The sequence below is a fragment of the Apteryx rowi genome, unplaced genomic scaffold (assembly GCF_003343035.1).
Source record: "Apteryx rowi isolate R43461 unplaced genomic scaffold, aptRow1 scaffold_168, whole genome shotgun sequence".
Lineage (NCBI taxonomy): Eukaryota > Metazoa > Chordata > Aves > Apterygiformes > Apterygidae > Apteryx > Apteryx rowi.
The window spans coordinates 169,012-183,628 of NW_020447952.1; the positions used below are offsets into that span (position 1 = coordinate 169,012).

A 14,617-nucleotide genomic window follows, 5' to 3' on the forward strand; every position below is an offset into this window, starting at 1 on the left:
TTTAAAAACACAAGAGTCTCCTCATCTGTAAAACCATCTCATGACTTTTGGGGAACCACTTCCAATCTCTGTTTAAATTACACTTTCCCTATTAGATGCTCTTCCAAGAGAACGGTAAAGTATTGTGCGTGGTTGCAGTCCCTCGCTTCCATAGATCACAGAGGCCAGTTACTACTGTTTATTGAAATAAAGTCTGGGGGAAAATGGGACGTTTCATTATGCAAATTTTGCTTCCCAGAAAGAAATGTTTTATTAACACATGCTCCTTTCTTGTGTTGGCTTAGTCAATTTGGTCACAGCTTGACATCCAGCAAGTTAGTCTAAAGGCAATGGTTTTACAAAACGTTTTTCTAATCTATTTTAAACACTTAATTACAGTTGTGGCGCATTCATTAGGGACTTTGCTTTCAAACCTGGATTGCAGTAATAAATCCTAATTCTCAGAACGTCAGCTGTAATATGAAAATCAGATCCAAGTGGTTGTCAGAGGCGATTGCTAACTACAGGAAGCAAGCCTGACCCCGGACAGGACCTACCTTCTCCGGAGCGGGGTGACCTTGAGTGTCCAGCCAAAGCAAATTTCCAATTAGCCAAACAAGCCCAGCCACAAGGATGCACTCTTGGAAATGCTCTGGTGGATGCCGCTACCGGATAAGGTGGCAGGGGCGAGGGAGTGCTGCCTCCTTGGGGAAGCGGGCAGCGGAGCACCTACCATGGACTCGGAGCTGCTCCCCGGCCGCTCTGCGGGTCCCGGTGCCGGTGGGGCCGGCACTGCCCCACGGCAGCAGCAGCATCCCCCTCCTCTGCCAGGGTGCACCCATTAACCCGGACACGGCCGTATCCGACAAACTCGGGGAAAGGCCGGGCAGGGTCTCGCGCAGCACCTCTGGGGCAAACCCGCTGTTAGGGAATTAACCGCCCTGGAGGGGCTCAGCACGGCGAGGGTTTCGGCAGCCTTACCTTAGTCCTTGCCCAGGTATTTCTTCATAATGCTATTTACATCGTCTTCCTTGCCTTCGGCCTCCGACCTCCTGGGCTCCCTGGGGCTCTCTGCGGCGATGCTGCTGCACCCTTCCCCGTCGGGTCTCTGGGGCCGGCGCTTGATGCTGTCAGCGCTCCGAAAGGAACGAGCCGAGCCGGAGGACGAGGAGGAGTCGGAGAGCTTCCCGGAGTCCTCCTTGGCGGCTGAGCTTTGCTTCGACGTGGGCTTTATCTCGGAGGAGGCCGAAGTGTCCGCTGTGGCCTGATCTTCAAACCGAACCGTCAGCGTCCTCTGGCCATCCTTTCTGTCCTTCCCGGGTTTGGCCAGGCTGCTTGTCGAGCGCGATTTCCGAATAGCCGGAAGGAAGTCATCAAAATCGACGTTTGTTCTCCTCTCGTAGTTGAGGGTTGGTATTTTCCAGCTGAACGGGTCGCTCTCTTTCCCTTCGCCCAGGCCATGGCTGAACCGCTTGCTCTGAAACACCAGCGGATCCTTTCCCACGTCGATGTCACCTCCTTCCTCCAGCGACGGCTCGAGGCAACTTCTCCACGATTTAAGTCTCAAAGTATTGAGTGCATCTGCTCCCGCAGCAGGTGAGCTCAGCTGGGGGAAGGAATTATCAATATTTTGTAGCAGTGAGTCATAGGAGCCAAACTTTGATACTCGTTTTAGCACCGGAGAGCGTGCTGGCTCCATCTTCTCCAAGGCCGTACATTCGAGGCTAGAGGAACGTATGGAGCCAGGGCTTCCAGGTGCTCCTCTGCTTTCTCTTGGCTCATTCACTTCAAACTTCACTGGGACATCATCAGCCTCTCTGAAAGTCCTGCAGCGTCTGAGGGTTGAAGCACCAGTTGTTTGGTAAATTGGTAGGGGAGAAGCGTCATCTAATCCCAGCGCTCCCTGCTCTTTTTCTGTTGCCCTTTTCCTCCTCAGCTCCTCTACGTACTCAGACAGCGCGAATGAAGAGCTGGGGAACTTGTCTTCTGCTGCAGAAGACAGTTTCCTTCTTGTCACAGTTGGAGACAGCGGGCTGGGAAACCTCCCCTCTGGGGCGGRAGAGGTCCATCTCCTCGCCAGAGAGGGAGAAGTCACTCCTCGGCTCTCTGCCGGTCTTTGCTGACTCTCAAGCTCCTCTTTGTCTGCTGGAGGTTTTCCATATTCCCGTCTTCTAGCACCAAGCAAAGGACTTGCAACCTTTCCAGCATCTGCAGCATCAACAGACCTTCCGGCACTGAGGGATGAAGCTGGACGGTTCATTTCTGGTTCTTTGACATCTTTGTTCATCCTAAACAACAGATATCCATGTTAATTTAAGTTGCATGATTTCCAGTAACTGTAATGTCATTCAGGAAGGACAAGTCTGAGCACTGAAAAGCCCATATTTGCATGATAATCTCAGAATAAATTCTAGCTGCCACATTAATAAGTTCAGCAATGCTCAAAATTTTTATCTTAAATACTCTGAGTAAACTAACTAACTGGGTTAAATCTATGGCATACAGTGTGCGGCATGATCTACTTTAACTCTGCCAAACTAACACATACCTCAAATTGTCCACGTCTCTTGATAGATTATAGCAATACATAAGATTTATTTTATTTCTGCCAAAACTAAAGGYTATCCTCTGAAATTTTATGAAACCCACTCACAACGCACCCCAAATGCATCTTAGCATTATTGCAGGCTATGTTTCACCAGCGCTTCCTCTGGGAGGCAAAAAAAGTTATGAACTGCACAAGCACAATAAATGCACGGCCGGGGGCTGCGCGCAGACAGCGTGTGCTGGGGGACAAACTGCTCGGGTTCGGGGCTCAGGCAGGATCCGCAGGCTTTGCGAAGGAGGCGCAGGCCGGCAGGGGACACCCAGAGCCGGCTTCCAGGGGACGGGGACTCCCCGGAGCGCGACACTTTTAAATGCAAATGGCAGCACATCGCCAGGGGAGTTAATAGGCTTTCCTGCACCTAATATCACTGACTTCCTTCCTAAATAACCGCAGTTTGGGAAAAACCCTGCCCATTGGAGAGCGACTGAGGGAAGCGAGTGGAGATTGGCAAAGGCCTCGCAGACCAGATGCCCGGGGATGGTCGCTCCCGCTGCAGACAGCGAGGGTGGCTGTGCTGAGGACTCTCCCGCGCCCTCGGCATGGTCCCTGGCGGCACGGCCCCGGGGCCAGGCTGCACCCGCGCACCCCGCAGCCTGCAAACCTCCCCTCTCCCTGTTCCACATTAAGCGCGGCCAAAGGGCCTCTTTGCCGGGACACGTCCGAAACAGGCCGACATGCCGCAGCGCTACGGCGTGCTTCGCCGCGGTGCGTAATTTTAGATCAGCGGTAGCCGGTCGCTGTCCATAGGCTGCTCCCTCCCAGCCGCTCGCTGGTGAACGGCGCAGCGCGGGCGTCTCCAGGCAATCCGCTTCGGCAAAGGCTGCTTTCCGTGCTGGAGCCCGTCGGCACCAATGGAAAAGGGTCCCCGAACTGGCGAGCACGGCGGTGGTTTTGCCTGCATTGCTCCGTCCGAAAGCACACAGGGCGCCTGCGATTTGCTTTAATGGAAAAGCTCCCTGGGTTTGAATTCATTTAACAACAAAAAAAGGAGGAGAGAGAAAGAGAGCGAAGGATAGCGCAAACCAGCAGAACCGAAACACGAATGAACTCCTGCTGGCCGGCAGGCCTGCGACGTGCCGAAGCAGCAGTCGAGCTTTACGTCGGCAGCAATAAAGCATGCGGAGCCRGGAAGCGCTCGTGTTGCCACGGGAACGTGGCGAGAGCGGATAACGGCAGCGCCTGTGCGGGACGAGCTCAGCCTGGGCTCCGCTGACCCGAGAAAACACCGACACGTGGAGACGGGCCACCGGTATTGCCGTTCGGCACGGAACGAAGCAACCCCCAGACGCGATCCGCCCGGACGCAGCAGCCTCCCGGACTGACCCTAACGCTGCTCGAGTCTCGCGGCTCGTTAATGGTTTGACGCGTTTCACCAATGCTGGATTTTAGGATCCTAAATTGCATCTTACTTAAATAGCCGGTGTAATCCTTGCAGGACAATTTGTACAGAAATTGTTCCACTCGCTCTCCTCATTTCCAAATGATATTATAAACTGACTGCTGCATGACCGGCTTTCCTTAATTAAATAGCCAGATTCAATATTTTTCTTCGTCTTGCAAGACTGAGATAAAAGTGAGCAGAAGAGGTAAAAGCACCAGCAGCCTGCGGAGATGGAAGCTTCGGCATCTGCTGGTCATTGCCCTGTTCRGAGCCTGGTGCTGGCCACGCTTGTCACAGCTGTCACAGCTGGAAGACACTGCTGYGTTTGCTGTTTCCACCCCGTTTCAGGCCCTGAGCATTTTCCTGTGTCCGTAGCTGTCTGCAGCCGGAGGGGCGGCTCTGCGGTTGGGGCTCCTCCGAGCGAGGGAGGGCAGCGGGCAAGACGTGCTCCCGAAACCTCCGTCCCCTGGAGGGCTCCTCTGGCCACGGGGCTCGTCCTGGCCTGCTGCCGACCCTCGCACCGGGGTTCGCTCCGAACGGCGCCCGATCTGCCAGCCAATGGCCACCGGACTGCAGCCCTGCTCCTCCGGCCAAAACCAAACCCCGCTTCCAACGAATTACTGCCTGCGCACGGGGCCCGAAGGCCAGAAGCTGATTTCTCCCATGCAACAAGTTTCCAATTGCCTGGCTGATACGCTGCCAGGGGAAGGTTCCCAAGGGTCCCTGCCGTGCCGTGCCGCTGCAATGCGCCAGGGCGAAGCGCTTCTCAAACCTCCCGCGGCCCCGCGGCGCTGCTCGAGCTCGCCGGCGGCGCTGCTGCCGCTCCCTCGACGGGCGCCGCGGGCGATGCTGCGGGCGACGCTGCGGGAGGCTCGGCTCGGCTCGCCCGCACGTCGCCGCTGCGAAGCGGAGCGCAGCTCGCTGCCTAAACTTCACAGAAGACGGTTTTCCCACGTTAGAGACAAAAATAGGCCCCGACGCAGAGCTCCGAAGGCATTTGTAAGCCAAAGAGAACTCTGTAATATGCCATTCACACCAAGGCAAATGACATACAACAATAATTAGTGAAGATTACACAGCAATTAACATGATTACAATTATGCTAGTTGAAATAATTTATACAATAAAATCCACACATGCTTTGCAGCACATGACCAGAGACAGAAAGTGTGGCCCGGCTGCTTGTCCTCGCAGCTCATAAATAAAGCCAAGACAACTCCATTTCGGGGAAAGAGAAGAAATTGGCCTAATTTCTGTTAGAAGAGTATTTTCTTGTCAAGCCATCACCTACAGCAGTGCTCCCAGGTTTCAGTGTAAATGGTTTGCTTCTACACAATAATGTTTTAAAATAAACGTGGCAGATCCCCCCAGCCGCGGTGCCGGGGGCCCTGGTTGCAAGCAACACAGGCAACGTTGGAGCCGACGGAGCGGGATGCGGCAGGAGCGCAGATGCTGCAGGGCCCTGCGCATTCCCCCCCCCCCCCCCCNAGGAGCGCAGATGCTGCAGGGCCCTGCGCATTCCCCCCACCCCCCCCCGCACCGCGGCATTAGTCGCTCTTGTTGCAATGCAACAGTGACCCCCCCAGCACGAGGCAGAATAAATGCGTAAAGCTCTGAATTTGCTTCCTAATAAAAAAATTGATGGTTTATTCTGACCCTGCGATGTGGCATATTTATTGAGAGTTAGCCTTGCTGCCCAGCATTTTGTACAAGCAGTTAAATAGCAGAGAATTAAAGACCACGTTAATCAAGTCTCTCATTTCTATGCACTACACCGCAGATAATAGCCTTACATTCTTTTCTCTAGCTTTTGACAGCTGTTTGTTCAGGAAATATCCCGCATGTAGGACTGAGAAGCAAATGCTTCATTTTTCATTACTGGGTGCTTGTGTAAGACAAAGGAATGTTAATAAGGAAGAGTTCGCATTCGCTGATCTCATTTTTATTACCTTCCAGACTCATCTGCTGTTTGTTTGCATCTCATATAGCCTCCTCTCTAATATTTCCATCTTAGATTAGCTGAAGCCAAATGCAGCTACAATACTGGGATTTGCAATTTGCCTTTTCATGAACCTCAGGACAGAGCCAGATTGTCACATTATTTCCAGGTCTGGGTATAAATGTCCTATCAGAACAGCCATGGTCGGTGCAGTAAGTTCTTTTTATTAATCCCCAAGCCTACATATCTGCCCTTGTATTATAAATCCAGTGTATTTCAGCTCAGCAATATGATAAAAGCCATAACTTCTAATTTACTGCCACTCAGTTATGATCAGAGTTAGATCATTTGGACCAAACGCCCCTAAGAGGTACTTAGGGCTAGAGATAAACCTTTCCTAAGGGGATGCTGCGAGGGAGCACGGCACCCCAGCCGCTTTGGGGGCTGCTGCCAGGGCTCCCACCATCACCCGCGCGGGTCCCAGCCCTGCCCGGACAGCAATGGACAACATCAAACTGCTCCAGCATATTCAAGGTATCAGCTGCCAGGGGACCTGCTCTTCAGGAAATTAATCCCGGTAATATTTAGTTATGCTACTATGCAAAGCACCAGAACTCGGCAAGGACAGATCTCTGCAGGATACGAACAGGGAGCTTAACGCTAATGTCTTCAACGAAATGAGAGTCCTGGAAGTCCTATAAACTCAGAGTACCCATTTATGAAACTGCACACAAATACGGAGCAGACAGATGCTAGATGGACACCAAAAAAGCCTCTGCAATGACTTTGACCACCGTTCTCCTCATGTGCATGGACGGTGGGCACGTGCGGGGCGCTGCGGCGGGCGACAGGCAGGGAGGGCAGGGACGCTGCCTGCCAGCAGCGCACCTCTGCAGCCACCGCGTCAGCAGGGGGATTCGCACCAACGGAGCAGCCGCCRGGCGCCGCAGCACAGTGGGTGTCCGCTGCTGAGCGGCCTGAACCCTCACAAGGTCTCCTTCCTGGGCGCTGGAGATGGCCTGCCCTTGCACCTTCTTGTCTAGCCAAGGGGAACAACCCTGCAAGGAGCGTGCCGCTCTCTGCGCCGAGCGCCAGCCAGGACCCCAGGAAATGGGTAGAAAAGCAGAAAAATTGGTGTCCTGATACACCATCCCTGGGAACCTGAGCACTAGGGACGTCCCGAGCCACAGACCGCAGGTTGGTGGCCTCCTCTGGCCCTGCCCTCCATGCGTTTGGCCGGTTGTTCTTTCAATCCCTGCACACTTCTGGCTTCCATAAAATCCTGCGGCAGGAAATTCCACACGTTATGTATTATGCAAAAAAGACTTTCTTTTGTTTTTTATAAGCCTGCCACTTCGCAGATCTGTTTGCAAAAGAGGGAAGGCTCCTTCCCTCCATGCAGCCCATGCTCTCACAGGCCACTTCCACCGGTCACAGCCCACCTCGTGCCCACATTGCTCAACCCTCCCTGTCTCCGCTCGCAGCGCAGCGCTCCCAAGCCTCTGCGCAAGCCTGGTGCCCTTCCATTATGGTGCACCACTATCTCCTTTTGGAGATGAAGTTACCAGAACTTGATTTATAGGCTTTGGAAAATTCAACCCACGCAATTGCTTCACATCTGTAATATAGAGAAACCATTTGAGAAGCCCTGCAGCACCTGGGGAGACGGTAAAACAGGGCGCGAGTCTGCTGCAGACGTCCCCTTCTGCTAGAGGCAGCAGCCGCGCGGGTGAGGGAGCCCCGCTGCCCCTGCGACCGGGGTGTCCGGCGCTGGGCACGACCTGAGCTCCGACCAGGAGGTTTTGACGAGCAACCCGTGTCCTGCTCGGCTGTGAGCCGAGCTGAGGCAGTTGGGCCATGTGAGCGCTTGGGCTGCTCTCCAGCTTGCTTGCACCCCATCAGCATCACTGCCAAAAATTAACATAGTTTGTATTAAAGTGTATAAATGCATCTTCAGCAGTGAAGAAGTGAGCATATGGTGTACAAATCCTCAAATAGACTGTCTTGTCTTTCTAAATTATCCCTAGGGAATACATCAAGGGACGTTTTACTGCTTGAAGCATGTTTTTGATGTAGCGACTTTCATCTAACATCCCACTGATCCTGGCGGGGCAGTGACTACCTTCCTTGATTTGATGCTTTGGCCTTAAACGCCGCGGCCTCCCACCGAGCTCCTTAGTGCACGTCCTGAGAAGCGCCCAGCCCGCAACGTTTGCGGTCCCGGGGTCGGGCATGCGGGACCCGACTCCAGCCGCTCCTGGGGCTGCCCTTTCCCGCGCACGGGCAGCGCGGCGCATTGCCGCTGCTCCGCTGCGGTGCCGCAGCCCAGCCTGCCTGTTTTCCTCCCTTTCCCCTGCTCCTCACCCACCTGCCGTGGCAGGACACCCGCAGCACAACCGACTGACACCCCGGTGCCCGTAACACCCGGCAGCGCCTGTGCTGGGGCAGGATCACACCGCATCTTTAGCACTTGCCCATGCCCCGTCTTCAGCAACTCCTTCGCTCCTCTCCAAGCGTTTGCAAGATATACAGCCTTGCAAATGTTGTTAGTGGAGGCTTGCAAGCCCCTAAGCCAACTAAAATATTTCTTCAGCTGAAGTGCTCTGAATGCAGACGTACTGTGCAAAATAGGAGATTGCATGTATTTTTCATTACAGCGCAAGTAGTAATGAACTAATAAAGTAACTCTGCTTTAAACTGTTTGGGTTATTCCACCAGCAGCTTTTGTAAATAGATTTTTTTCTCAATATCCTCAAAGATATATTAGCTTGAAAGAAAAATAACAGTTAAATCAATAGGCGCCACCAAATGTGTGTGACTGCAATGTCTACTGAGAAATGAATCCGTGCAACGGCCACCCGGGACCCGAGGTTGCCTTCCCAGCGGGGCAGGCGCCGCACGGCCGTGAGCAGCTGGGCCGGACCGGCTGCGCCGCGGGGACGGTCGGGGCACCGGGGCGCCGGTCGCAGCACACAGACCTCGGAGCTCTTTTCTGTCTCCTGATGTTCAGCTGTGAGTAGCCGCAGCCGCCTGGGAGGCCGAGGCAAGGGCAGCAGGGACAACCCTAACGCGCCCTTCCGCAGGCCTAGCTACAAAAGCCGGTGGGAAGCAGGGCCTTGGAGGGCTGCGAACATTGGCCAACTCTCATACATTTCACATTTTCTAAATTTTGTTGGAACTGTGACTTTTTGATTTTTTTCCACAGGAAAATAAGAGTCAAAGAGAGCAAGCGGGAGACCCTGAGGATGTAGCATGATATAGAGGGAATCACCTAGAGACTGGGGAAAGCCACAAGCATCCGCACGCCGAGTCCGTGCCGGAGCGCAGGGCTCACCCCGTGCCGTCCCCACGGAGCACCGCAGCAAAGCGCCAGCTGCCCGGAGAGCGGGTGCCCCGGAGGCGCCGCTGCAGGGGCTGGTCCGGGCAAGGCTGGATGTTACGGGACAGCAGCTCTCGGCGGGCTGCCACTACCGCCCYGGCAAGGCTGCCTGCGGCCGGCTGTGCCGCAGCCCCAGACCCGCGCGGTGCAAACCCAGGGTGCCTGCAGCACACTCCCGCATGGCACCTGGGGCTTTTTATATTGCATAAAAACAAGAAATACAGAGGGGTTTACGTAATAATTCTCCGGTGGCTGCTGCAACCCCAACCCCTGCAGAAAGATGTTTTCCTTCCCGCTGTGCATCTGCAAGGCACCGGAGCTGGCATCAAGCACTCACAGCTTCCCCAGGAGGAAAGCTGCCGGGACGCCGGCGCCAGCCCGCACAGTCTGCCGCCGCCGCGCCGCGTCCAGGGACACCGGGAAGGCTCTTACCTGAGGCTGCGGGTGCTGCGGCCGCAGCCAGACCGCGCCGAGAGGCTGCCTGCCACGCTGCTGCCCGCCGGGGAGGACCAGCCCGCCGCCGAGCCCAGCCAGGATCGGATGCTCTCTTCCGGCTCCAGGCTCAGCACCGAGCCCAGGCTGGAGCAGGTGTCCCTGCAGGCAGGACACGTCCCCGTTAGCATGGGCGCGGGGACAGAGGCTGGCGGGGAGAGGGGGCCCCATACTGCCCCCCTGCCTGAGCCCTCGGCCTGTGCTTTCCCGAGCAGGACCTGGCCACGCTGCCAGGACGCGAGTGCGCAGTCCGGTGCCGCAAGCAGCAGGGTGGGAACAGGGCTGCGACGTGGGGCCAGGCGCAGCCGGGGGCTCCTCTGTGCCCGCGGCACTGCTGCAGCCCCAGTGGACCAGCTCTGCTCTGGTTATTACTATCATTATTTTTTATTGTGGCACCGGCAGGGATCAGTTGAAACAAATCCTTYGGGGCAGCCTGGTCGGCGTGCCATTGCCACTGCCACGAGCGATGTCCCTCGTGCTCTTGCAAGTGCTCTGCCGCCCCGAGGCAGCGGCAGGGACGACAGTGCGCTGCCTGTGCCGTCCCGGGATGACGGCGTTAGCGATGCAGAGGCTGGACCGCAGGACGGCTGCGGCAGCGGGGAAACGGATGCCGCCCGGCTCTCTGCAGCATCCCGCACCCACTTCCCTGGAGCCCCCCGCCACTGCGGCGTGGGATGAATTCCCCCAGGAGCTCCGTTTTCCCATAAAGCCACAGACCAGTTTAATATTCTCAAGCTGCGGCATGGCAAGGGAAAAATGAAGGCATCTCTCCTGGTTTAACAGAGAGAGTGCGGCCGATGGACGCACTCACAGCATGCGGGAGGGGAGCGCATGCGGCGCTGTGCTTGTGGGAGCGCATCCGGCGCCCAGGGCAGCACGGCCGCCGCACACCCCGGCCCCGCGGCAGGCGCGCTCTCGGCAGCCGTGAGCCACCAACCCGCTTCATTATCACACCGAGCTCCAAACCTTTAACTGGCCAGCGCTCCTCAGGGCTCACTTACATCTCTCTCCTCGAACCGAGCGACTCCCGGGCCGTCTGCACGCTGTAACGAAGGAAGAAGAGCCGAGCGTCACGTGTGCCCACGGCTCGCGCCGCCCTCGCTAGCACACCCAGGTTAACAGCAATGCCTCGCGCTGCTTTGACCGCCCGTGCTGCTCGGAGCAGGGCTAAAGGGCTTCATCTGAGCGAAGCAAAACATTGCTGCCGCGGGGAGCAGCGCCCGGCGAGYGGCRGCGCGGAGCGGAGCRGGCAGCGCCRTCCCGCCGAGCCCAGGCCGTCCCTGCGGGGAAGCGCTTCTCACCTCGCAGCAACGTGCCAATTGCATGYGAAATCAATCTTTTCATGAAAGAGTGAATTTCTGAGCTCACAGTTTCTACCTTATCCTCCCCTGGTTTAATYGCAACATAAAGAAAAATCTCTTTTCACGGCACGGTGACAAACACCCCTCTCCATTATTTATGTATCTATATGTTTTGCCTCCATTTGTCACAGTGCTCTTTTAGCAGCGCGACAGAGGACGAAATTGGAGGTTTGTGGAAACAACAGCTGAGAACTCAGAGGGAAAAGAATCCACAGAACCCATAAGTTTATTGCAAAGATTCGTGCCTGTTTTTTCCTATTAGAATAACATTCCTAATCAGCTCTGTTTCACTGATTCCTCCAGTCCCCCTCGTTCTCGCGGCTGAAGGACGTGCAGGGTTTTCAGTCACTGACTGTGGTTTACAGGCACCGGCGAAGGGGCCGGCACCTTGGGGACTCCCGCAAGACGCTCCGTGGGCTCCCGACCGTGCTGCGCCGTGCTGCACGGCACGGCACCGGGGCTCAACACGGCTCCAGCAGCGACGGCGGCATGCAGAAAGCACGGGCCTGAGCCACGCTGCCTCTCCGTCGGGACGGCTACTCCCGGGAACGCAGCCCGCCCCCGAGCCCCCACCTCCGCCGGTGCGGCCTGCCATGCTCGCCGGCGCCTACCTGTCCGCGTCGCTCTCGTCGCCGCTCTGCACCTCCTCCAGGGCCGCCTGCAGGTCCGCGATGCGCCGGATGGACGTCTCCAGGTCCGCCTGCAGGGCCTGCCGCACCGCCGCCAGCTCGTCCACCCGCGTCTCCTGCGCGCGCGGGGCGGCCGTCAGCACGTGGCACGGCCATGGCCAGCCCGCCCTGCGGCTTCCCCCTCTCCCCGGGCTTTTTCCCTGCCATAACTTTCCGGTGCAGAGGGAATCGCTTGCAAAACTCACTGCCACAAACTTCGCCTTATATGAGAAGGGGAGCGGGTGAAGCTGAACCCCTCCGCGGTGCGGAGCCCCAGGGGACGGTCCCGTGCGTTTCGGGGTGGCTCACCCCTTTCCCAACACCCCACGCCTGCTTAGGGACGAGGCTCTTGCCGGAAACTCGGCCAGCTTACACGAGCGCCGGCAGCTCCGTTTGTAGCTGAAAGGGCGGGAAGGAAAGTGCGACAAGCGCCAGCGCCGGTTTCCGTTCGCAGCCGCCGGGCGGGCGCCCTCGCGGCACACCGCCCGCTCGGCTCCGGGCTCCCCTCTTTGCCCGCTGCGGGCTGACCACTGCTGTTTTAATGTGATTTTTAAGTCTTTTCAGAGCCCGGCTAGAAAGGAGTTCATCACATAGCTTTCTAAGCCCTCACACGGTGGAGAGGAAAAGAGAAAGGAAAAGAGAGAAGGGAGAGAAGGCAGAGCGCGCACGCTGCAAATTTAACTTGATGGAAGCTGCCAGCTGTAAAACTGCCATCGCTGCGGTGACACGGCGGGAGCTGACCTGCGGCGCGGGCTGCGACAGGCTGCAGCGCGGGAGCCGCCGGACTGTCAGGGTGAATCACGAAAGCTCGGGATTGCTGTGAGCGGCCCGGCGGGCAGAGCCGTCTGGCTTGTGGAAGCCTGCCAGGGAGCCGCTCCATCGGGTGCACGGCATCACGGCCACTTCTGCAAACGCCCCGGGATGGGCAAAACCTCCGACACTGCCAAGATCCTTCCTGCAATCCACTGCTTCCAAGGCCTTTTTTCCCTGCCTGTCAGGGCAAAAGCCTAAGCGCAGGAAGGACTGGTTTCCGCATGGAAATTTCCCAGCACAGGCTGGGAGACAGAGCGGGAGAGCAGAGCGGCTCCCGGCACCACGCCACCTCCCCGAAGAGCAGCACCGGAGATGCGGCACAGGGCACGGCAAAGCGCTCGGCACTCGATAAAAAGCCCAAACCTCCAAACATGCTGATAACTGTCTCTATCAGACTAATTGCTCAGCTCCAGGATATGGCACAAATTAAATATAGCTCACTGGCTGTATTTAATTTCTTCCCCTCTGTTCTACTATTATTAACCTGGCAGCGAGTGGCAAGAAGGCAGTGGCGCACTCAAGGGGACGCAGCCGCCTCTCGGCATCCCCGATTCCTGCTCCCTCAGAGGGCTGAGGAATAAAAGCCCCCGGGGCATTTTATCAGGCCGAATCGGGAGCACGCAGCGCTGTCCCGGCCCCTTTCCCACGCGTGTGCTCGGGAATGCCGCTGCCGACACCTCGTTCCCGCAGGAATGCGGCCCTTCCTCCTGCCAGCTGCAGCACAGCCGAAGCCGCTGGTCCGGCACAGCATCTTGCATTTCACCGTGAACGGACAACACAAGGATGCATCTGCGCTTCGGAGCATTTCTCAGCACTCCCCCATCAGAGGTATCGATACCTCTGCTTTCAGCTGGTATCAACATAATTTAAGGCAGCAGGAAAAGGATCTGTTTTGCCCTTTCCTCGTAAATCCAAACATAACATATTTGTACTACACAATTTTCTCAAGGAAGGGAATAATTATATCAACATAATTAAATTTCAAATGCAAAAAATCATCTTCGTAACATAAACTGACAATAAACATCCCAGCACCAGGCCGCTGCTATCCCAGCTTGCTATTAGACACCTTTGACACTTGTTGTTTCAATCTAAATGTAAATGCAAGAAGCATTTTCCCCTTTTAATACAGCAACTGGTCTGAAWGTTAACATCCTCGCTGAGGATGAGCTGCAGAGCATTGCTGGCATTTCGCTTCCTCTGAACACAAAAGGGAAAAAAATAAAAAGGGAGACGCATTTATTGAGAAAAACTCACGCTCTGCCTGCTCAGGTGGCTCTAAGGAAACCCTGGCGCAGCCCGAGGGAGGACGGCACCGCGGAGCCGCRCGAGGGTTTGCACCGCGGGGTTGGTGCCCGCTCCCGCGCTCGGCCCTCGGCGCCCCGCGGGCAGGTGGGGACGGGCCGGCGCAGTGACACCGCCATCGCCCACCCGGGGCGCCTTCCCCACGCGCAAGCCGCAAGAACGGCTGCCGGGAGGGAGGGAGGGAGGGAGGGAGGGAGGCGCTTGGCTTTGGCAGAAGCATTTTGCAGCCCGTCGGCAAGGCTGACGCCCGGGAGGCGGCCAGCACCCGAGCGAAAGAGGTTAAAAGACGAGCGTGGGCGCTGCGCGAGGCAAGGACGGGGCGGCTTTAGCAGGTGCCGACGGAGCAAAACCCGCCCGACGTGACAGCTTCGGGCCGGGCTTTCCGCAGCCCTTGGTGGCAGAGAGCACGCTGCTGCAGACCAGGAGGGTTTGGACCCTTTCTGCCCCTCCACCGTTAATGCAAACCGCGGCCTCCGCTGTTGCCGGTCCCTGCTAGGAGCAAGAGGACGGGGGACACCTAGCTCCCACCCACTTACCTCCTGCCCCGCTTCACCCCCACCTCTTCGCCTCCTCGGCCTGCCTTTCACTTCTTCGCTGGAAAAGGATTTATAGAACCGATTTTCTTAAGAATTTCTATTTCATCTGATTTTGTCTTGGAAGCATTTGAAGATAAGTTAAAAAGAGATAATCAA

The 14,617-nt window shown here is 56.6% G+C and overlaps 1 protein-coding gene across 1 annotated transcript in view; it reads right to left on the minus strand.

The window, feature by feature from the left end:
• Positions 1 to 961: 961 nt before the first annotated feature.
• Positions 962 to 14,617, minus strand: part of MYO18B (myosin XVIIIB) — an 89,290-nt gene continuing 75,634 nt past the window's right edge. The window contains exons 39-43 of the mRNA XM_026060271.1: positions 11,751 to 11,884; positions 10,780 to 10,821; positions 9,719 to 9,880; positions 2,083 to 2,267; positions 962 to 1,965 (exon numbers count right to left, since the gene is read on the minus strand). Coding sequence (XP_025916056.1) covers positions 962 to 1,965; positions 2,083 to 2,267; positions 9,719 to 9,880; positions 10,780 to 10,821; positions 11,751 to 11,884 — 1,527 coding nt within the window. The remainder of the gene's footprint in view (positions 1,966 to 2,082; positions 2,268 to 9,718; positions 9,881 to 10,779; positions 10,822 to 11,750; positions 11,885 to 14,617) is intronic.